The sequence below is a fragment of the Homarus americanus genome, unplaced genomic scaffold (genome assembly GCF_018991925.1).
Source record: "Homarus americanus isolate GMGI-L3 unplaced genomic scaffold, GMGI_Hamer_2.0 scaffold47967, whole genome shotgun sequence".
Classification (NCBI taxonomy): Eukaryota; Metazoa; Arthropoda; class Malacostraca; order Decapoda; family Nephropidae; genus Homarus; species Homarus americanus.
This window is the reverse complement of record NW_024731965.1, coordinates 1526060-1550001: the sequence shown is the minus strand read 5'-3', so window position 1 is coordinate 1550001 and position 23942 is coordinate 1526060. Positions and strand designations below refer to the sequence as shown.

The 23942-nt window shown below is 39.8% G+C and overlaps 1 protein-coding gene across 7 annotated transcripts in view; it reads right to left on the bottom strand.

Annotated features, from left to right (window-relative positions):
• Positions 1–364: 364 nt before the first annotated feature.
• The window catches only part of LOC121868112 (restin homolog), a 273799-nt gene continuing 250221 nt past the window's right edge, over positions 365–23942 (bottom strand). For 6 of the 7 annotated variants that reach the window (XM_042368383.1, XM_042368384.1, XM_042368387.1 and 3 more), the window contains 3 exons: positions 22544–22706; positions 13961–14142; positions 365–535 (listed from right to left, as the gene is read on the bottom strand). In XM_042368383.1, coding sequence (XP_042224317.1) covers positions 492–535; positions 13961–14142; positions 22544–22706 — 389 coding nt within the window. In that variant the 3' untranslated portion in view covers positions 365–491. Of the gene's footprint in view, positions 536–13960; positions 14143–22543; positions 22707–23942 lie in introns of those variants that run through there. The other variant, XM_042368390.1, reaches the window with a different exon arrangement.

Genomic DNA, 23942 nt, shown 5'->3' with positions numbered 1-23942 from the left:
AAGAGATCTGCCCTGGCAACTGTACCGACACTCACAGCGGGCGGTGCGTTGGTGCGTCGTTTCCATTGTTTACTGGTAGTTACTGGTAAATATTTTTCAACCTAACGAAACTATTACCCGTATAGAGGTCGACCCCCAACTTTTTGCCCAAAAATTTGGTCTTAAGAACTCGTGCTATACACGGGTATATACGGTAACTTTTTTTGTCACCTTTAGAATTTCTCGAATTTTGTCAATATTTTCTTTATATATATATATATATATATATATATATATATATATATATATATATATATATATATATATATATATATATATATATATATATATATATATATATATATATATATATATATATATATATATATATATATATATATATATATAATGTGGACGATTCGATTTGAAACTTTTTGATTAGTTCTTGTTAAAAATATAATGTTTATTTGTGAACATCCATAACATCTTAGTCTTATATATTCACAGCCTCATTAGAAGGTTTCATCACTGCAGTCACCAGTTTCATGTCCAAACACTGTAAAGACAAAAGGAATTATTTAGAATTAAAAATATAATTAAGAAAATCTTTCACGGAGAAATGTCTTTCTAACACACACAGAGAAAACTTTAATTCTTATGAATTTACCCTTTTTTCAGGATTCCATCCTGAATTAACTGAAGTTGTAGGAATTTATGCACATGATGCATTAATACAAGTCATATCTGCATCATTAAGTGCTTCATGGCAAGTCATACATTTACAGTGATCCCTCGGTTAACGAGCGCCTCGGTTAACGAGATTTCGGTTAATGAGTTACCTCCCATAAGATTCTTAACTTCAGTTAACGAGCAATCCCTCGGTTAACGAGTTACTTACGAGCCGACCTCAACAAATTTTCGCTTGCACTGGGCGGTCAATCAGCTGTAGTATTAGTCCGCCAATACAGTAATCGGTTCTAGGGCTTAAATTCCTTACTATTTTAGTAAATATCAAGAAGTTTATACTATTCAATAATTTTAAAAGTTTAATATTAAATTTTTTAGTCATTTTAACAATTATTGAACATAATTGAAGGTAAAGTGACTAGTTTTATGCGCGCCATCCAGCCTCTTAACACAGCAAACAAGCGTTAGTCTCTCTCTCTGTTTTCAGTGGAGGTAACATCTTGCTTGAGACTCTCCTCAACTAAACGCTTTTTTTGTGTGTTTCCAAGCAAGTTATTGGTCATTTTGAAATTTATTTTACATATTGACAATATGTCGCGCAGTGCAGTGTTATTTTAAAGAAAATATTCTTTATTTACAGCTAGTTTAACTTTAAAAAACACGTGTTGACATTGCTTGAATCCAGCATGGGGCCTAAGAGATCAAGAAAAGCAATTTTAATCCAAACCAAGCAGGAAATTATAAAAAAAACATGAACAAGGCATTAGAACAAATGCGCTATGCAAAGAATATGGCATGTCGACATCAACTGTGTCGACAATTCTTGCACAGAAAGACAAATTTAAAGAAGTGAAAGTGAGAGACAAATCTACCAGTGTTTAAAAGTAGATCCTTAATTGCAGAAACTGAGAGGTTACTTCTCATCTGGATTAGGGAAAAACAGATGAAAGGTGATTCAGTTTCTACTGAATTCATTTGTGAAAGAGCCAGGGAGATATACGAACATTTAAAGACAGATCAACCTGGTTCTTCAGGCACAGAATTTGAAGATTTTTGGGCCAGCAAAGGCTGGTTTGAAAAATTTAAGAAAAGAAGTGACATTTTCAGTGTTGTTAGGCATGGTGAGGCTGCTAGTGCTGATAAGGAAGGGGCAGCTAAGTTTTTAGTGGAATTTAAAGAACTAATGGAAGAAAATTATCTTCCATAGCAAGTGTTCAATGTGGACGAAACTGGGCTGTTCTGGAAAAAGATGCCCAAAAGAACATTTATCACCAGAAATGAAGCCTCTTTGCCTGGGCATAAACCCATGAAAGACCGTCTCACTCTATTGCTTGGTGCCAGTGTTTTAGGGGATTTCCGACTGAAGCCTATGCTTGTCTACCACTCTGAAAACCCCAGGGTGTTCAAGCAACAGAAAGTGATAAGAACAAAGCTTGGAGTTTATTGGAAGTCCAACCATAAGGCATGGGTGACAAGACAGCTCTTTAATGAATGGGCTGTTGATGTGTTTTGCCCTTCTGTCAAGAGCTACCTAACCACCAATAAACTCCCTTTAAAGGCTCTTCTCCTCATGGATAATGCTCCTGGTCATGACCCAGAACTTGCCAGAAATTTGGAGTATCAATTTGAATTTGTGAAAGTGTTGTTTTTGCCTCCCAACACTACATCAATCATACAGCCAATGGACCACAATGTGATCAGCAACTTCAAGAAGTTGTACATGAAGAAAATGTTTAGGAGGTGTCATCAGGCAACTTCCAATGATCCCGAACTAACACTGAAACAGTTCTGGAAGACACAATTCAACATCCCGGAAACTGTAAAATTGATTGTGTCATCATGGCAAGAAGTCTCCACTAGATCCCTAAATTCTTCATGGAAAGCACTGTAGCCATCAGTAGTCCATGATTTTGAGGGATTTGAGGAAGAAACAGAGTTGCACCAGGAGATTGTGTGCATTGGTCAGTCATTGGGCCTTGAAGTGGAAGAGGATGATGTCGAAGAGCTTGTGATGTCTCATGAGGAGGAACTTACTCCTGATGACTTGAAGCAACTGGATGAGATGTTAGAGGCTGACAGTGGTGAGGAGGAAATTGAAAGTGTTGACCATATGTCAACTAAAGAGTTAAAAGATATGATTTATCACTGGGAGAAGTTCAGGGAACTGGCTTCAAAGCACCCAGATGTGGAAAAAACTGAACTAGCTTTGTGTCATGTTGAGGACTCAATGGTCTCCTTCTTTAAACATAAGTTAATGGTGAGGAGGAGAGATGCCCCACAGACCACAATTGACACTTTCTTCAGTAAAAGGCAGAGGGAACAAGATGCTATCCCTCTGCCTTCCACTTCAAGAAGGAGAGAGGATGATGCTGGCCCTCAGCCTTCCACTTCAAGAAGGAGAGAGGATGTTCATGGTGGAGAATCTGTCAGTCCAGAGGTTCCTGACATTTTCATGGAAGGTGACTCACCTTCCAAGAAGCAGTAAAATGCTTCTCCTCCACCTCCACTTCCTTCTCTTCTCCCTTCTCCTCCTCCACCTCCCACTTCAAATTCACATCAGCATCATCATCCAGGAGCCTTCTACACACACACCTCAAGGTAAGTGTCAATTTCTAAAATTTTTGTTGAATTTAGGCAATTTTTGGTGAGCTGGAACCAATTACCCAAAAATCCATTGAAACAATGGTTTAGGTTAACGAGTTTTTCGGTTAACGAGTTTTTCGGTTAACGAGCAACCTGCTGGAACGGATTGTGCTCCTTAACCGAGGGACCACTGTATACAGGAATCTCTCGATTTATGCGATAATTACGTTCTTGATAATGTACATAGTGGAGATTATGGGTTTGTTACTAATAAGACAGTACCCTATATTATACCAGTTAAGAACTACAGTCTACACATACCAGGAAATATAAAATACTCCGGACCTTTGCTCGTATCACAAGCAAACTGACGGGAATATTTTCTTGTGTTTAGGGTTTGATCCTTGTACTCAACATTTGTTCCATTCTCTCCATAACTAAACTTCAGAAATACAAGGTCTTAGATGCACTGATTAATGTTGCACTCTTGGCACTCTCCTTGATCTTCTCTGCACTATCACGAATAGTCCGTAAAGAGATTCACCAAGTCCAAGTGTATGCTTAATTTCAGCTGTTCGTTCATTTTTTTCATAACGTTTGAGCACATCCATCTTAACCTTAATGGTGAACTTAAACCATGCTTTGGTGCCATGATGCATGGGGCAGAACATGTTCAATATACAGTATACTGCAGTACAAAATACTGTAGCACTGTGACAATAGACTGTATCCACGCACTGAGGACTGCAAGGTGGGAACCTGCATATCTAAGCCATCTATACATGCACTTTTCATACAGCTCTAGCAACGTGACCCAATGATGATGTATGTCGATGGCCGTGTTATTTCTAAACATAAGCCCATGCAAATTAAAAATGGTGTAAAAATTGGGGTACAGTCGCCCACAGTTCCACCTGTAACAGTGGTTGGCACATTTTATGAGATGTGGCATCTGTGGTTGTTTATATTACAGTAAAACTCTCGGAATGGCCCTAAGGAACCTCACAATAGTAAGCAGACTAAGTATGCTACCTCTCTATTTACGTGGGCTTATGTTTAGAAATATAGCGGCCATCAACAAACTTCATCATTGGGTCATGTTGTTAAGAGCTGTACGAGAAATACATATACAGATGGCATACAGGAATACCTTGCTATTCACAACTCTGCTTATCCACAACTGATATTTCAACACCCCTATTCAATATTCACATAACATACCCCACTTATTCACAAATGAAAAATTACAATACACTACAGTAATATTTCAAACCTACCGGGCGGGCTAGCCGCAGCTCACATATTCCGACGTAAGGCCCGCTTCACACGGGTGTTCTGCTTAGAAATTAATGACATTTAATGGAACTGTTCACATGGAGCAGATGCATGAAAAATCACACATGGGAGGTGCTCACCCCACACCTGTACCTGTACTTCCAAATCGCAGCTTGAAAAAACACACTCGCAGAACAAAAATGTTAGTGTGGAATAGGCCTAAGTAGTGTGAGTCATGCTCTGCAAGCACTATGTTCCATGACATTTTGTTGTGTATTCATATACCAGGCTATTGAACATATGTGTGATAGTGTACTGTCTCTCAAGTGCCCTTATTCCTCTTCTACTGCCTCATCTGCAAATAGGCCTCGTCTGTCTGTGACCTTGGATGTTAACTTGGACATCAAAAGCGGCATAAGAAAGGCGAGGGCACGAGTCTAATTGGACATGTGCATGGCTTAGCCCCTTCAACCATGCACTCCACTGTGAAAAGTGCTGTGTAAATTAAGGAAATGGCTGGCATGCTTGTAACAACAGTGATAATCACAAGGTTTCATAAGTCTACCATAGAGAGGATGGAGAGGTTACTGCATGTGTAGATTGACGACCAGACCCAGCAATTATCCAAAAGAAAACCCGTTTGCTGCGGCATGATATTAAAGATGAAAGTGAAGGAAATGGCACAATGGAATTTTCTGTAAGCCGTAGATGGTTCGACTGCTTTTGTAAACGAGTCAGTTTTCACAGCATAAAAATGTCAGGTGAGGCTCTAGTGTCGACGTGCATATCGTCCAAGATTTTCCTGTTCTTCTGAAGGAGATGATTGAGGAGGAAGGCTTCACGCCACAGCAGGCCTTCAACATCGATGAAATGGGCCTCTTTTTGGAGGAAGATGCCTTCGTGCAGCTACATTCCAAAAAAGAGAAGACTATATCAGGTTTTAAAGAAGCGAGGGACCGTTTGATTCTCCTGCTGGGGGACAATACCAAGGGTGATGTTAAGTTAAAGCTCCTCCCAGTTTACAGCTCAGAGAACCCTCATGCCCTGAAGTGTCGTGTGATGGGGCAGCTTCCTGTCATCTGGCGGACCACCCCGAAGGCGTGGGTGACGTCGTCCATCATCCATGACTAAATCATTGAATACGTCTGAGTAAAATCACTCATGGTCATCCTCCTTTGATGGTTGATTGGTATGACAATGTAGAGGCATTTCTCCCCCACCGCCGCGTCGCTGCTGCAGCACATGGACCAGGGAGTTATTGCCATCTTTAAAGCCTACTACACCCACTGTGCCATGAGGCAGATCATCGAGGAGAATGACAGGGAAAACAAGCCCTCTCTCCAAGACTTTTGGAAGGTCTACAACATAAAGAAGGCATTGGGGAACATTAAGGTATCATGGCAGAAAATTACCGCACAAACTATGAATGGCGTGTGGAGGAAGATCTGACCCGAGTGTGTGCATGAATTTCAAGGCTTTTCTCCTGAAGTCATGAACAAATGTATGGAAGGACATTGTTGGCTTGGTAAATTAAGCTGGCTTTACCAAGGTGGATAACAATGACATTGACAATCTCTTCAAATTACGCACTGAGGACCTAATAAATGAGGATTTGGCCATGTTGGAGCAGTGTTGAGTAGTGGACAAAGAAGACCAGCAGCTCGAGAGTCCTCCACTTAATACCTTCACTGTTCCAATTCTGAGGGAACTTCTTTCTTCATTCGAGATGGCAATGGACATACGTTGGACGTTGACTCGGATGTGGAAAAAAGCACCACTGTCATCCGAAATGTCAGGAACGACATTCAAGCCTACTATGAACTTCTGGAGATGAGGAATACAGCTCGCCAACTAAACTTTATGTAATTTTCAAGCCCAAATTCTCATCTTCTCCTGATGTAGCTTCCACCTCCAAGTCCTTGTTCCTCCAGCAGCAGTGACCAGGAACCTCAGCCATCTATCAGCAGGGAGCCTATGCCTTCTATGTCAGTGCAATTTTTAGTAATTAAGAGTGGTGAGGAAAGTGATGCTAGTGCCAGTGCCGTCTCCAGAGGGGAGGCCGATGACCCTGGCCCCTCCTCATCCTCACCTTCTACACCTAATTTTAACGTGGTATATGACCAGTGGACCCCGAACCTGACCCTGAATACTGTCATCAAGAAGATTATCCATAATCCCAATTCTTCCTCAACTCAAGAGACAGATTCTACTTTGTTTTGTTCTGTTATTTACCGTATATCTCGGCCTACAAGGCGACGGGGTGTATAAGACGGCCACCAAAATTTTAATTTAAAAAGTAGCTTTTGAGCCCTATTCGCTGTATAAGACCGGTACCCCAAATGTGACACTTACCATTGGGAGCTTACTGACCCAGTAGTCCTTTACCAACCATCCCATTGACCAGTGCTGCTTACACATCCTTGGTTTTTTAAAATAAGGCCAATTCACTTCAAGTACGTAATGGCATCAAATGTTACAGGTTGGTGTAGTGTAAACATTAGTGACTCACTTAAAAGTCTGTTATTTAACTTGAACTAATGTCGGTGTCGAATACAATTGTTTCATTTACTTGAAATGGATTTACCGATTTATTTGCTTATTAATTTATTTATTTATAACATAAGTGTACAGTGAGTTCTGCTATAACGCGTGTTTTGATAACGCGAATTTGCTCTAACGCGATTTATGAATTCGGAACAATATTTGTATAACGCGATCGCTTGTTTGCTATAACGCGATTTTTGCTTACTATTTCTCCAATTTTGTGGTATTAACTGTGAATATGGTAAAGAAGAATATCTCCAAAAAGCATTCTGATGATAGAATTCCCGGTGATTATCGTAAAAGAAAGGATATAACACTTGAAGAGAAGCTTGATGTTATCAACCTCAAAATCACCCTTCTCCCCATCAAGTTACATTCATATTTTTTCAAGGTAAAGTGTTAAATTTACTGTATGATTTCATTATTAGATATGAATGTAACATTTATTTAGACTGTGCTATCCTTTGTGTTAGGCTAACTACTAAATTTTTTTCGATTTCGAGTAATCTGCACCTAACCCTATTTTCTCCATAAGCCCTGTTATTTCTATTACGCGATTTTCTATAACACGATATTTTACAAGAACACAATTATCGCGTTATAGCAGAACTACCTGTACTCTAATATATTAAACACACTGCAAGTATTTTCTTTAATTTATAAGCTTGCTTCAACCAGCTACAGTATTCTAATTCAATGGTGTTTCATTAGGATTTGAGTGAAAAAGATTGCTGTACATACCTTACTACATACATTTATTACACATATATATATATATATATATATATATATATATATATATATATATATATATATATATATATATATATATATATATATATATATATATATATATATATATATATATTTTACCTGCATCTGAAAATAAATACAGTTAACCCTCACTTTACGCGGTCCCGCATTCCGCGTTTCCACGTTAACGCGGTGCCTTGCCAGAACCTCACGTGCTCACATTACGCAGTACGTGAACCCCATTACGCGGAGAGTGTCCGGCGCGACGCTATTTTTAGATTCGCCCCACCCGCCACCCGCCCGCCTGCCTGCCTGCCTCTCCCTCCTCCTCCCTCCGCTTGGGCAAGCGGCGCGGTAAGGTTGCGCAGTGTGTGTCTTTGTTGCGTTATTACTGACGTCATATGACGTATCAGACCTGTGATTGGCCATGAATCCCTACCCCCCTCTGCTGCTAGCTGTAATTGGCTTAAAGTATTATGACGTGTCCACCCGGGGGAGGGAGGGAGGAAAGACGACGCTTGACCTAGCCGCGGCAGTTTCATCCCTCAAGGCCACTCCGTGTAAACGCGCATCCATTGTTCCGTAAAATGGCTTCCGCCGGACCACCACCCCCAGGGAAGCCCTGACAACTGTAAGTGACAGTGATGGTGATTCACCTAGTAATGGTGATTCACCTGAGGGCCAGTAATCTGCCCTCTGCCTCGGAACCAGCCTCCATCCCCGTATGCCGACCCATCTCTTCTACTACCGTAAGTGTTACACCTAATTTTTAGTTTTCTAACCTAACCTTTATTTTTCCTATGTTAACCTTTATCTTTCCTAACCTAACCTCTTCTATATTACTTGTTTTTTCATACCATCATAAAGTCAAGATAAAATTTTTACTACAACATAGTTGTGTGTCGTCAAAAAGTGGAGTTTGGGGATCGGCCCGGACTCCATTTCAATTAATCCCATATGTTATGTTATTCACTTTACGCGGGACCCTCCGGGTTACATTAACCGCGTAAAGTGAGGGTTAACTGTATATATATATATATATATATATATATATATATATATATATATATATATATATATATATATATATATATATATATATATATACAGTTGTACCCCACTTAACGCGGTCAATAGAACCCAGAGGGTCCCGTGTTAAGTGAAATCCGCGTTAAGTGAACAACAGAACATATGGGATTAATTCCAATAGAAACCGGCCCGACCCCCAAACTCCACTTTTTGAAGACACATAACTATGTTGTAGTAAAAATAAAATCTTAATTTTATGATGGTACATGCACACAATTAATACTTAAGAGAAATAGAGAAATACAGTCGCCAAGTTAATGTCCATTCAAATAATGGACTCGACTCCCTCCCCCTCTCACACTACACTGCCGGCTCTTCCTCTCTGAGAAATTTTTGGGGGAAAACCACTAAATTTTAATAAATAATACCTCAAACTAAAGTTAGGATAATACAATTGACATTGCTGGATTCCTTGTAAGACCAGGAATATTTTGAATATAAATGTCATATATTTTGCACAAAAGATAACATAGTTACTAGAGAAAACATTTTATCTAAAATTTGTATGTCTAATGCAAAATATATGATGTTTATATTCAAAATGATCACCAAATTATAAGAATTCCAGCAATGTAAATTATATTCTGGCCGGGTAATTTGTATGAATTTTATGAGCTAAAACAAATATCTTCAGTTAATAAAAAAAAAATATTCTTCAGACACTATCTGTCAATCAAAGTACCCCACCTTGCCTCCCCCCTCTTCCAACCGCGGTCAGTCCCAACCCTCCCCCCCACCCCCCACCAATCCTCCCTTCAAGAGAAGAGTGGGTGAAAAAAATAAATTTTAACATTTTGTATTAAATAATACCTCAGATTAAAGTTAGGATAATATAATTGACATTGCTGGATTCCTTGTAAGACCAGGAATATTTTGAATATAAATGTCATATATTTTGCACAAAAGGTAACATACTTACTCAGATTAAACATTTTATCTAAAATTTGTATGTCTAATGCAAAATATATGATGTTTATATTCAAAATGATCATCAAATTATAAGAATTCCAGCAATGTAAATTATATTCTGACCGGGTAATTTGTATGAATTTTATGAGCTAAAACAAATATCTTCAGTTCATAAAAAAAAAAAAAATTCTTCACAGGGTAACAGATGGTCGGTCGGTCCCTCCCTCCCCCCCACCCCCCACCAACCGTCCCAAGGAGATGTGTGGGAAAACCAGAATACTTAACTTTTTTGTAATAAATAATACCTCAAACTAAAGTTAGGATAATATAATTGACATTGCTGGATTCCTTGTAAGACCAGGAATATTTTGAATATAAATGTCATATATTTTGCACAAAAGATAACATATTTACTCAAGAGTAAACATTTTATCTACAATTTGTATGTCTAATGCAAAATATATGATGTTTATATTCAAAATGATCACCAAATTATAAGAATTCCAGCAATGTAAATTATATTCTGGCCGGGTAATTTGTATGAATTTTATGAGCTAAAACAGGCAGTCAGGCAGGGTGGCGGGTGGGGCAAATCTAAAAATAGCGTCTCGAGCCGGACACTCACCGCGGGGTAATACTGTATTCACAATATTTTATAATTGCAGTCATGTACTGAATATTCTATGTAAAAAATATAAATTTTAAATGAATTATTTCTAGTGTGGTCAACTTCCTACACAAAGACAGGCTATAAATAGTCCTCTTATCTCCCCTCCATCTCTTACCCTCTGATCTGAGAGAGGTCTTGGTAAATAACTTTTGTTTGTTTATTTTCATTGTTTGTCTAATTTATCATGTTGTATCAAAGTAATATTACTAAAGTTTTAGGCAGCTACCAAACAGGGAGATTCTACTGCCTGGGAAGATATTGGAAGCATAATGTACAGTATTGTCTAATGGTAGACCCTACTTCCATATGGCATCACGAAAAAAGTGACCAAGTCTTACGTTGCTGATTTATCTTTCTGCCTCATTTACACACAATTGCAGTTTCAATTGTTTCTCTTCCTTTGACAACACAACATACCTACAATATGATGTTTCTCACCTCTGATCTTTTTTCCATTTATTTATGGTTGGTCATTTAAAATAATGCCAATTCACTTCAAGTATTGGCATCAAATTTTACCGGCTGGTGTACACTTGTGACTCACTTAAGCGTCAGTTATTTAACTAGAACTAATGTTGGTGTGAGTAAAATATTTCCATTTACTTGAAATAGATTTGCCGATTTATTTGTTTATTTATTTATTTATAATATACTGTAATACATTAAACACACTGCAAGTATTATCTTTAATTTATATACTGTACTTGTTTTGCAAAAAAAGGAGGCTACCATTATACCTGGTAGGTGAAGTTGACCAGAAATTTATGGTGATCATTAAGGACCAAACTCCGAATCCATGACGTGACTTCTGTTCATCATTTATATCCTAAATTTACCACTGTCGGTAGTTTCAAGAATTAATGCAGTCATTTACTGAATATTCTTTGTAAAAAAATAAAATTTAAATTAATTATTTATAGGAGATAAGTATTATGATCAGTAAATATACAGATATGCATTACTGACCACCTCCGAACACAAGGACGGCTAAAAATAGCCACAGGCGGTCACAGTCAAGGTCACTTTCCCTTTCTTGTCACTGGCAAATGGGGGTGGGGGAGGGGGGGGTGATGATAGCAGCTGTGTTTATTACCGGGGTATATTGTTCTTTTATGGTATGTTAGACAGGTTTATAACACATTTTTATTATTTTAATATACCGGTAATCTTCATTTTAATCCAGCTTCCCAAACGTAAGTTTCAGTATAAAATAATTAGTGGTAGGACCTTGTGAGTGGTTTACCATGTTTCCATCACCACTCTTGACATGCTAAACCGCAATATTTAAGAGGTAAGAATTTTATCTCTGGTGCTTAAGACGACCCCCTAACTTTTTGCTGATTTTTTTTGTTCAAATTCCGTCTTGTAGGCCGAGATATAATGTAGCTGAAGAGGGTCCTAGTAAAGCAGCTCGAGGATTTTCTTTTATTTCTCCAATGTGAGTTTTTACCTTATTTACCAGTGTGATTATTACACTTTCGGAATATCATCTACTGTACATATTATCAGCTCACCTCGTAATGTAAGTGTTACATTTATTTATTACCGTATTATTTACTTTAATTATAGCTGTATATAATGTACAGTTGGGGTCAAAAATCTTGAACACTTGACAGTATTTGGCATGTAAGTACCTGAAGATCTTAGGTATTAAGGAGAGTTTTATCCCATTTTATGGTTCAGGCATAATATGTGATGACAAGTAGTGTTATTAGTATATCCCAATCATATATGTATAACTCACAAGTAGATGCCAGATATTACTAAGTGTTCAAGACTTTTGACCCCGACTGTACATTTAAAAAATATTTATGTTTGCACACTAATTACCAATAGAATATTTTATATGGCAGTCAAGGCATGGTAACTGAGTATGTTTGATGGTTGGAATAATGAGAAACAATATTTGGTACAATCTGAATAAGGTGCAAAAATTAAACAGAAAACAAACGAATAACTGAACACCAAAATTTAGAAATTGTTGAATGTCAAAATATTTCAAACTCAGTTAATTCGTTTCTCTCGGTAATTCAAGTGTCCAAGAGGCCCCCCCCCCCCCGCCCTTTTTGCCAAATTAATGAGGGTATAGTGTACTCAAAATATTTTTGAGGGGTTAAAATTCATACATTTACGTGGGCTACCAGTAAGCTCCTTTATCCTGAGCTAGTCTGTCGTACATTTAAATTATTTATGTTGATACATGAAGACCAGAACCTCATTCACAATACGGTATATGCCACTAGATATATACAAAAAACGAATATAAATGAAGAGTTACAGATTTTTTTTTTGTTACTGTTAACATCACTGGTGGCACTGTTGCCAAGTTTGATTCATCACTGTACTGAAGCTGCATTTCCCTAGCCCTCTTGCTACCAGCCAACCTGTGAGCTATGTTATGGTTATTTTTCCACTCATAATTTTGGGTAGATGTTTGTAGCTTTCTCTATTTTTCTTACTCAGTTACATGTACATAAAATCCAACATATTGGAACATGGAAAAAAAAAATTATCATAAGGCTAAAAACACAAAGGGAATAAAAAACTTTTGTGTGCGAGAGTTAGCTGGCCGAGTATGGCTGAGTAGAGAAACGGGATGGGGGAGAGGAGCGAGGCAGTCCTGTTGCTAGGGGAAGGACAGAAGCAGCATCCAAGCTAGGCTGCATTGCTTTGGCGAGCATAGAGACCGGCAACCAGCGTTCCTGAGGCTTTATGTATACTCGATTAAAAATGCATCTGTACACATTTTGCGTGAAATAATCTGTCATTACAGATGAGGGCTATTGCAAAATACCATATATTGCTTGTTAGTGACATTTCCTTGTTTTATCCATAGTAACTACATTACTGAACAGTATTGTTATTATATGCACATTCACAAAAAGTAGACTAATTTTGCGAACAATGTGTAGTGTGGTTCTTGTTGGTGGTTACATTGTGGCATGGGTGTATTGATCATTGGACCCAATGTGCACAGATAATTTTTTGATTGTGTGTAAACAAACTTACAAACTTATTTTTCTATCTGAAATGTCTTACTGTTCACGTTTCCATAGTTTTACTATGTTCTTTGCATATACAGTATTTTCATATCTTATGGCAAGCTTTCACTATGTCCCACATCAACAATCAGAGTTCTTCAGCAATTATTTCAAGAGGTTTTCTACATATGATGGTTGTTAGCCAAAGTGCTTGGAGAAAACAATTATGCATGTGCAAAGTAAGTAAGTAAGTAAAGAAGAAGAGATTTAAAACAAGTCACCATCTCTCTCAATCACCCTGTAATTGAATCAAGTCACCATCTCTCTCAATCACCCTGTAATTGAGACAAGTCACCATCTCTCTCAATCACCCTGTAATTGAATCAAGTCACCATCTCTCTCAATCACCCTGTAATTGAGACAAGTCACCATCTCTCTCAATCACCCTGTAATTGAGACAATCAAAATATTATTCTCTATTTAAACATACCTTCACAAGTATCACAGTAGGATCTGGTGGAACCTCTCTGTCCATGGTGTTGAGAAGGAGGAGGAGAGTCTGAAGAAGCCTGTTTTGGACAATCCTCTGTATCATGGGCATCAAAGCAGTCACATATATCACAGTACATCCTCGGTGCCACTACATGACGCCCAGCGGGACTGATTCCATTCCTGTTAAAAAGTAAACTAATTACTATTTTTTTTTTAAACGTAGCATTTCTAAGGGTGACAACCTTGATCAGCAGTGATACTCTGCATTTATAATTTATATCTCCAAAGTTCACTCCCAAGGCCAAGTAGGATAGCATGGACCAATCCTTAACAGCATATATAGAGTTTTGATACTTTTATTTTAAGGCATAAGACAATGGGTATAATTTTAATATAATGGTTGATCATCAATAAATGATTACCAACTTGCTAATTGTAATTCAATCCCATGGTTAATGATCTGCAAAGATGGCAATCTACTTAACCTGAAAAGCCCAGGCTACGTAAAATGTGCTGGTGCCCCCACGCGGACATAGGTCATCCAAAATACTATATAAAAAATATTCCACTCTATATAGAAGATGTGACTTAGAAATTAAAGAAAATATAACATAAAACTATAAAATAAGATAAATGAAGAGCAAGGGTGTGCATGTGTAGTATGTGAACATGTGTGAAGGTGGTGGGCTAGAACTGCATGTCTAACTCGCCTGCCAGGCTTCCGCATCTGTTGTTACTTGTAATAAATCAATAAAAAAGTTGTTGAAAAATAATTACAATACAAAAATTTTGCTTAGATATAAACAAAATATAATATAAAACAAGAAAATAAAGAGCATGGGTGTGTACAATATGTGTAGAAAGTGAAAGTGCGTGGAGGCAGTTATGGCCAAGGCCTTGGTTATAACTATGTGATAGACCAACCAGCCTCGTATATTGTTACCTGTAATGAAACTCTAATGTGGCTTAGAATATGGACTATTTTATATAAAACTATAAAATAAGAAAAATTAAGAACAAATGTGCGAAGTGAGTGTGTGTTGAGGCGATGGGCTACTGGACTATAAATATGTGACTGTGATCCCTCCTGAAATAACATCACGGCATACACACTAGCGTGGCAGCCGCACGTCTGTGACTCAGCTGGTTGACTGCCTGAACTGTGTCCATTGCTCAGAGGATGATTTGAACATGGAAGGAGCTATTTTTGTACACAAAATATGTGCTTTTGTATTTTATGATATGCTATGTATCAATTTTATTGTTTATTATAGCAATAAAAATGGCAGCTACAGATTAATGAACAGAGGTCGAAGGACGTGCATCCCTCATGATAGTTGGCGGGTAACTGACCACAAGGCACAAGTTTTGAGTAAAAAATTACACACGAGTTAAGTTGCCAATTGAACAAATATGCAATACGGTCCCACCTAGACATTCAAATTATGCCACAAAAATTATGAACTTTGAGGACCGTCACCCAGGGTCGCCTTAGTGAATGTAGAGGAATGTCACCCAGGCTGTAAAGGGTGAATCAAAGGTGATTTAATCACACATGCAAATAAATAGAAATAGGAAATCTAGCACAGAACGCCCAGATAATTTGTGGATTTTTATTTTGCAGTCCTATATTATTTGTGGATGACACCCTGGATGTACCCAAGAATATCTGCAGGTAGTTTTAAAGTTGCCGGCATTTTCGCGGATGGGACAGGGAGCCATTCATTCTAGAGACAATAATTTCTTTTCCTGCACTGTATATGTGTGTGTGTGTGTGTGTGTGTGTGTGTGTGTGTGTGTGTGTGTAGACACACACATATATACAATAGAGGTAAAATAAATAATTGTCCTAAGGGCAAACACATAAAGGGAATATACGTACATTTCTTTGTACAAAAATACAAATGTACCCCCTCCCTCCCGGTCAGCAAATGTTATTCGCAGATTTAGTGATTAGCGGCCATTTTGAGAACCTAACCCCCGCGAATTTGAAGGGCAAGCTGTACTGTAAGTCTCAACCATTTCACTGGTTAGGTACCAGAAGACACCGTGAATTATTAAATCGCAAATAATAGTTTAAATAGTTTGAATGGAAATAATTAGTGAAGTTCCAGAGGTAAAAAAATACACTGTTCCAAAAAGGCTTTAGTAAACACTATATATTGTACATAAAGCAGGAATACCCTGGTTATTGCAAAGAATGAGTTATTAAAAATCATTGCAAATAATGAAACTACAAATACCTGGGCAATTTTCCCCATAAGAATTAATGTAAATAGAAGGGATGTGTTTCCACGCGTGTAAGATTGTACCATTGTACGATATGTTTTCCCATGTTGAGGTGGGAGCTTGTCTGTGGCAGCGCCCGGTTGCCAGTCACCAGATGACGCTGTAAGAATAAAGTCTTCAAAGAACGTGGTCTATCATTCAAACCTCTCACATGGGGCAGTGAGTAGGATGCCGGTGCCTAACACGCCATTACAGCCCTGACGAGAACGCCAACACGGCCCCCACACGTCCACGATTCTCGACGCCCTCAATGGGACGCCAGGGCATCTCTACACCGGCGGGGAACACCACTCACGCCTGTTCTAACCCCTATCAATCAGTATTATGTAAATATGGGCTAAGGACATATATTCATTATATACATTCTATCACCCAGACTATTGAGCATAAAGCTACATAAGCATTTGTTCTGTCACACCTCCTAGGGTGGACAGCACACATAAACATTTGTAGTTTCACACAGATTCAGGTTACAACCCATAAATATATGTCCCCAGGCCTCCATGAGAGTAGGCCTGTGGAGTGTAGCCTCTTATCTCTGTGTTGACGTATAGATTACATACCCCCTTACAAGCAGACAGAGAGAGGTTCGCCTAGTTCACAGTTTCACACAGTACACCAGTTCACAGCCAGACACCGTACCAAAGAGACGTGTGTGAGCATAGCTCCCAAGGCTGTATCTCTCTCTAATTTTATCAGCTAATTACAAGCTAATAGCTAATGCTCAGTAGTCTGTCAACAAACAATTCTGTAACTACCAGAGCATCCAATATAACTAGAAAATCACCACGTGTGTTTACATTAAACCAGGGAACCACAAATGAAGATAATAGAACCTGTGTTCACTTGTGTATACTTACAAGCTAAGATAATTACAAGTGTAACCCAGGTGGGCTTGGACGACTCAAAACTACGACTGTATCAAAGGTGACACGCCGTGAGACTACCTATTATCTCACCCAGCTTCATCAAAGGTACCAGCGACTACTCTACACTCATTCAGGCAAGTGTTAACAAGTGAGATCCTTTGATATCAAACCCCGGCCCAAACAAGCCCAGCAGCAGACCATGAGTGCATTGATGGCTCAGATGGCGTCTCTAGCTACTGGCGGTGGTCATGCTTCTATGCCGGTCATGAAGCCCTCAGCAGCTGTCGCTCCAGAGAAGTGTGAGGCAGAAATGCCAGCAGCAGCGTTTAGGACATGGAGGCTGTCCATGGAGTCGTGGGTGCTGTTGAACGGGTGGTAACAACTGGTGGCCACACTCCACATTCGCCTGAACTGCGTCCCTGCACTCCAAAGGGTGATTGACTTGAGATACCCCAGCGGTCAGTGGGAGCAGCTCTCGCCCAAGGAAGCCCTGGATGTCATCAGTGGAATGGTTCTTCAATCGTCAAACCAAGCTGTGAAATGGAACTAGTTTTTCAACAGCAAACAATGTGAAGAGGAGCCCATGAAAAGGTATTTTCAACGCTGCTTCGCAGAGACAGTGGAGTGTGAATTTAAATGTCCCACCTGTGATAACGATCTCTCTGAGTACATGCTATTACGTAAAGTTATGGTGGGCCTGAGTAACCCAGTGTTGAAAAGGGAAATTTTCCAGGGGTACTCGAGTTATAATAGTGTTGAAGTGCTTAGAAACGAATGTATGTTATTTGAGGCAGCAGTGAGAGATACTGGTGAATTGTGTCGTACGTCTGGCCAGGCAGTGGTGGGAACAGCCACGGAGGCAGCGGTGGTTGGTGATGACGTCACCGGTGAGTCTGAGGTAGCTGCCGCCCGACCTGGACACCCCAGTCGCGCGCACTGTGGGAACTGTGGCATGTCACATGCCTCTGGTAGAAGTAACTGCCCTGCAAGTGGGGCCACATGTCGCAATTGCTCTAAGGTTGGTCACTTTAAAAAGTTGTTGTAGGAGTAAGTCAGTCCTAAGTGCTTCTGTGGATGTGTCAGGTGCTGTCACAGTGGCAACAGCCCAGCTATCCTGCCACCCCAGGTTTCAAGTGTTCGTGACCCAGGCCGGGGGCAATTCCCCCGCCACCCCTGTGCTGGCTGTAGCTGACACGGGTGCTATGGTGTGTGTGGTAGGGCCATCCCTGCTCCGGGACATCGGTTTGTGTCCGGGGCAACTTCGGGCCCGTAATGGCCTGAGGGACGTGGCGAACAAACAGCTCAAGTGTCTGGGGTCCGCCCCCTGCCGCCTCAGTGTGGGCGAGGGGTCCACCGTCCAGTAGGTCTACTTCATGCAGAGAGCCAAGGCCCTCTACCTGTCATAGGAGGCCTGCAAGTGCCTCAACTTGGTGCCTGTCGACTTCCCGCTCCATAGACGTGCTGTGGCTGCCGTGGGCGATGGAGGGGAGCGGCACACTGCCGAGGCCAGTTGAGATACCCTTGCCTCCTTTGGAGGAGAATGTTGCCAGGTTGGAGGCATGGCTGCTCACGCACTTTTCATCGACCACATTCAACACCAGCAGGTCCCCACTGCCAGTCATGACTGGTCCCCTTCACCGTATCCACCTGACGCCCGGCACAACCCCCTACGTCTGTCACACACCTGCTCCCGTTCCGAAACACTGGGAAGCGGAGGTGAAGGACCAGCTGGAGGAGGACGTCAGGAGAGGCGTCATCCAGCCAGTGCCTGCTGGTGAGGCTACAGAGTGGTGCGCCAGGATGGTCGTGGTGGCCAAGAAAAACGGTCAGCCCAGGCGCACTGTAAACTTCCAACGCCTCAATGCAAGCTGTCTGACGGAGATCGCCCACTTCCCCAGCGAGGCCACCTCTGGAAAAATCATAGCCTGTCTGCAGGCCTACTTCACGAGGTGGGGGGCACCTGAGCAGATCTCCACGGATGGAGGTACCAACCTTGCCAGCCTTGAGATGACAGATTTCTTCAAGTCATGGGGGGTCGAGGTGCGCCTCTCGTCGGCCCACTTCCCCCATTCCAATGGCAAGGCAGAGGCTGGGGTCAAGGCCGCCAAGAGGCTCCTCAGGGATAACGCTGGGCCCGGGGGTAGCCTGGACTGCGATAGGACATCCCAGGCCCTCCTCCAGTACCTGAACACGCCTCTGCGGGGGTGAACAAGTCGCCCGCCCAACTTGCCACCGGCCGCCAGCTCCGTGACGGCGTTCCCATGGCCAGACAGCACTAAAAGGTGGACCAGCACTGGCGGTGGGCACTTTGTATGAGGGAGGTGCGCTTTGCCGAAACCCTGGACGGGGTCCTTCTGTCACAGGGGGGAGGTGTCCCGCCAGCTGGCTCCCCTAGTCGTGGGCACGCAGGTGCGTGTGCAGGACGCAGCTACCAAGCTCTGGGACAGGACAGGTATAGTGGTGGAAGCCCGCCTTCACAGGCAGTATGTCGTCAGGTTGATTGGCAGTGGCAGGGTGTCCATCCACAACAGACGCCACCTGCGAAACGGCGCCACGCCTGTGCCTACTACTCCGGTGGTACACCAAGCTAGGCCTCCTGGCCCCCCATCTGTGGTGCCCTCAGTACCCTCGCCCTCGCTCGCACCCCCGGCCCCTCCCCAGTCGGGCACGGCCAGGCCCAAGGAGAGGCTGCAGGCCCCCGGGCTGGTTGGCGGACTACGTGGTGTAAAATTAGTTCAGAGGTGTTTTTTTTTCTTTGTTTGGCTGGTTTTTCTTGCATTATTGTTTGTTTTTATGAATGCATTGTTTTCCTTTTGTTAGTTCAAATGTGCATTGTCATTTCCTTTTAACTGGGGATGTAAGATTGTACCATCATACGATATGTTTTCCCAAGTTGAGGTGGGAGCTTGTCTGTGGCAGCGCCCGGTTGCCAGTCACCAGCTGACGCTGTAAGAATAAAGTCTACTAAGAACGTGGTCTATTGTTCAAACCTCTCACAACGCGGCAAATTTGACCATATATTTTTCGACACAGGGGGTCCCCGACTTACAAACATTTGCTGATACGAGCGAGGTCCCATAAGGTCAATTATTTTAAGAATTCAACATAAGTACAACTGGTTTGTAGTATTTACGTACGAGAACTAGATAGTAGATATACACTGATCCAAATAGGTATCTAGATGAAGGGGAATACTGCTGATGTTATGGCTGATCAAGGAGAAGGAATGAGGTAGTAGGAGACTAGAACTAAACTCGGGGGAGTCAGGAAAGTAATAGTTACAGTTTGGGTTGGTGTAACCCAGTGAGTTTTGTAGAAAGACATCAGGATCGATATGAGGGAGTATTGTGTCGACATACAATCTAGCACATCTAAGGGAATGACACTAGTATCATTATTGTGGGGACATTGATACTGATTGAGGAACAGTAAAAACTCAGGGTCACTGAGGTGTGAAAAAGGAAGATCTAGGAGCATTATAATAGTGGGGGGGGGAGGGGGGTAACGTACTCACAAGTGCAACAACCAACAGAATTAGGATGACTGTACATGTACTAAATGATTACGGTACTAAAATTGTTATGTCTATTGCGAATATAGCTTGTTTATACAGGTATTCAAATAAATTACTATCTTACAAAAATCCCTCCAATGTAAGTTATATTCACCCAGGTCGTTTGGGTGGCAAATTATGAGAAGAGCTTAGTCACTCTTAAGTAATGATAAATAAACACGCAGGCAGGCCTTCAGCACCAACTGTCAAATCTTATCTCAAATAAATAAACAAACAAATGCCAGACATTCTTTCACCCCCCCCCCTCCTTGTGTTCCCAGACAAAAGATTGGTGATTTCTTTATGTTTATTTTATATAATATCTCAGACTAAAGTTAGGATAATATAATTTGCATTGCTGAAATCCTTGCAAGACAGAGATTAATTTGAATATAAGCATCATATATTTTGCTCAAGATATAAAAAATGTAGTACATTAGTGTACAATACTGTAGTACATTTTATAAAAAAAAGTTTTTCAACTGTATTTTTGGGTAGATTTACATAGATTTCTTTATTTATTTTCATCCATTTACATGCACACACCATACTAAAAGAAACGTAATGGAAATACATGACCTTAGTGCAAAGCTGGAGTGCACATGTACTAATTTGATCACGGTACTATCATTGTTTTGTCTAGTGCATATTATAGCATGATTATATTCAAATTAATCAGTGTGTTACAAGAATCCCAGCTATGTTAATTATATTCACCCAGGTCATTTCACTGGCTTTTTATAAGAGAGAAGCTTAGTCACCTAAGAACTGATAAATATACACGCATTAGACCTGGGCCTGTGCCAACTGTCAAACGTACTACCTCCCCTCCCCCTACGCCCCCTCGCTCGCTCCCACCCTCTCTCTCCCCCATCTGCTCGGCGTTGCTGGAATCCTTGTATAACAGTGAATAATTTTAATATAAATGTCATATATTTTGCACAAGAGATAAAAATTAATCACTTGTATCACATTACAGTAGTGATTTAAGAGTAAAAGTGTATATGTACGTATAAAGTATTTCACATACATGTAAGTATAAATAAAAAGTTTATGTGATGATCGGACAACGTCCATTTCGGTTAATGCCACGTTTCCAAGAACGTATCTAGGACGTTAACCGGAGCATGACTGTATATATATATATATATATATATATATATATATATATATATATATATATATATATATATATATATATATATATATATATATATATATATATATATATATATATATATATATATATATATATATATATATATATATATATATATATATATATATATATATATATATATATATATAAAATACAGCCACTCCTCGAATTACGACCACCGGGACATACGACCGCCACAGTCGTACCAAAATTTTTTCAAATTACGTATTTTCGAGTCCCGACGTTAGTGATTGCGCTGTGTATTGACAAAATTTTCGTTTGTAATTCCCTTTAAAATGGCTGGCAAGCTTAAAAGTGAGAGTTTTGTGGTGCTGAGAAGAAAAAGAGACACCCATTTTAGATTTTCTATGTACTGTATTATCTTCGCATTTTCGACTTACGACCTGGATTTGGGTCCCTAACCCTGTCGTATGTCGAGGAGTGGCGTCAGCAAAAGAAAGAAAACTATGCTGTACTATATGTAGAATGTTCGCACTATTGTAATCTTCAGTCGATCAAAAAACAAAATCATAACAAAAAACATAAACAATAAATATTATTAAGACTACAGAAAAAATTAGGCACAACTTAATTTAAGAGAAGTTTAGAAAGTGAGAGAAATATAGACTTTGTAAGATTAGGTAACAACAGCAACTCTTGAGTACTATATACAGTACCTAAGTTATTATAAACATGGCGATAAACACTTACATATTGGCCTTGGTGTCATCAGATACATTCCCAAGCTCAAAGATCTCAATACGGGACTTAAGTTCATCATTTTTTCTCTGCATATCTACAATTACAGAGTTGAGGAAATTGACTTGTCCCTCAAACTGATCTCTCTCTTCCTTCATTTCTTTTACAAAATTATCTGAAATACAAAATAAAAATAAAGCAGGTGCTGGAAATAGTGGTAACATATTCCAGTCCTCCTGTAGACATAAGGATAGTTTCTTAAAATAATAAATAACACACCAATAAATAAGTTAAAACAAAAAATATTGTAACGTTTTCAATCTGGCTGCTGGACGATGCAATTTGTAAATAGTTTCACTACACACGGAAGACAGCTAAGAACAGTTGGAAGCTGTCGTTTCCCCCTCTCCCGTTTAGTGTGAACTCTTAACACACGGAGAAAGTTTATTCACTTTTGTGTTTTTGACCATAGCATAATTGTTTGTGTGCACATTCTGTATGTAAGAATGAGTGTGCATGTAACATAATAAAAAAACAGGAGAAGAAAATTATGTGTATCTATCAGAAATTAAAAGGTTGAAAAATAACCATAAATTAGCCCACAGCTTTCCATGGAGTGGTAGGGAGAGGGCTTGGGGTTGTGTGGGTACAGTGACGAGTCTTGCGATACCATTACAAATACAAAACTAATATAAAATACTGAAAACAAGCAAAAATAAATAAATAAATAAATAAAATAAGGAATATTATCACAGATGTAAAGTAATGGCCTAGAAGGTAAGTCAAAAGGTTGAAGCCAAGTCACAAATCCCTGTACAATACCTCCTTCCCAGCATTCATAAACTATACCACCTACTTTCTTATGTTAATTAATAATTGTGTTATTTCAAACAACATTTGTATAAAATCTTGCTTAAAAAGTGCAGCTAAAGCCATTCAAGAAAAGTTAAATGAAAGTTTAACACAACAGCCATTTGCGTAGACACTGGCTGCTTTGCCATAGCAACATAGACCAGTAGTGACACAACCTCTGCTGAAATCCTTAGCAACACCTCCCCCCCTACTACCCACACTCTACGCCCTCCTCCCGCTCCCCTGCTGAGCCTCTAACATGAGTGCAAACAAATAATTATTCCCTTTATGTGTTTGACCTTATGATATGTATTTTTTAATTGATTTTTGCACAATATGTATGTAGGGTTGTCTGTGCATATAACCAAGTAAAAAAAAAAAAAAAGGAAGTTACATATATATACCTGAAATTACAAGTTCAAAAATGACATAACTCCCCCCTCAGCCTTATAATAATTGTTTCAAATTTTATTTAATTTTTTTGGATGGAGGCTTGCGTGTGCATGTAATGGAGTAAAAAAAAGAAGAAGATAAAAGTTAAGTACAGTAATCCCTCGGT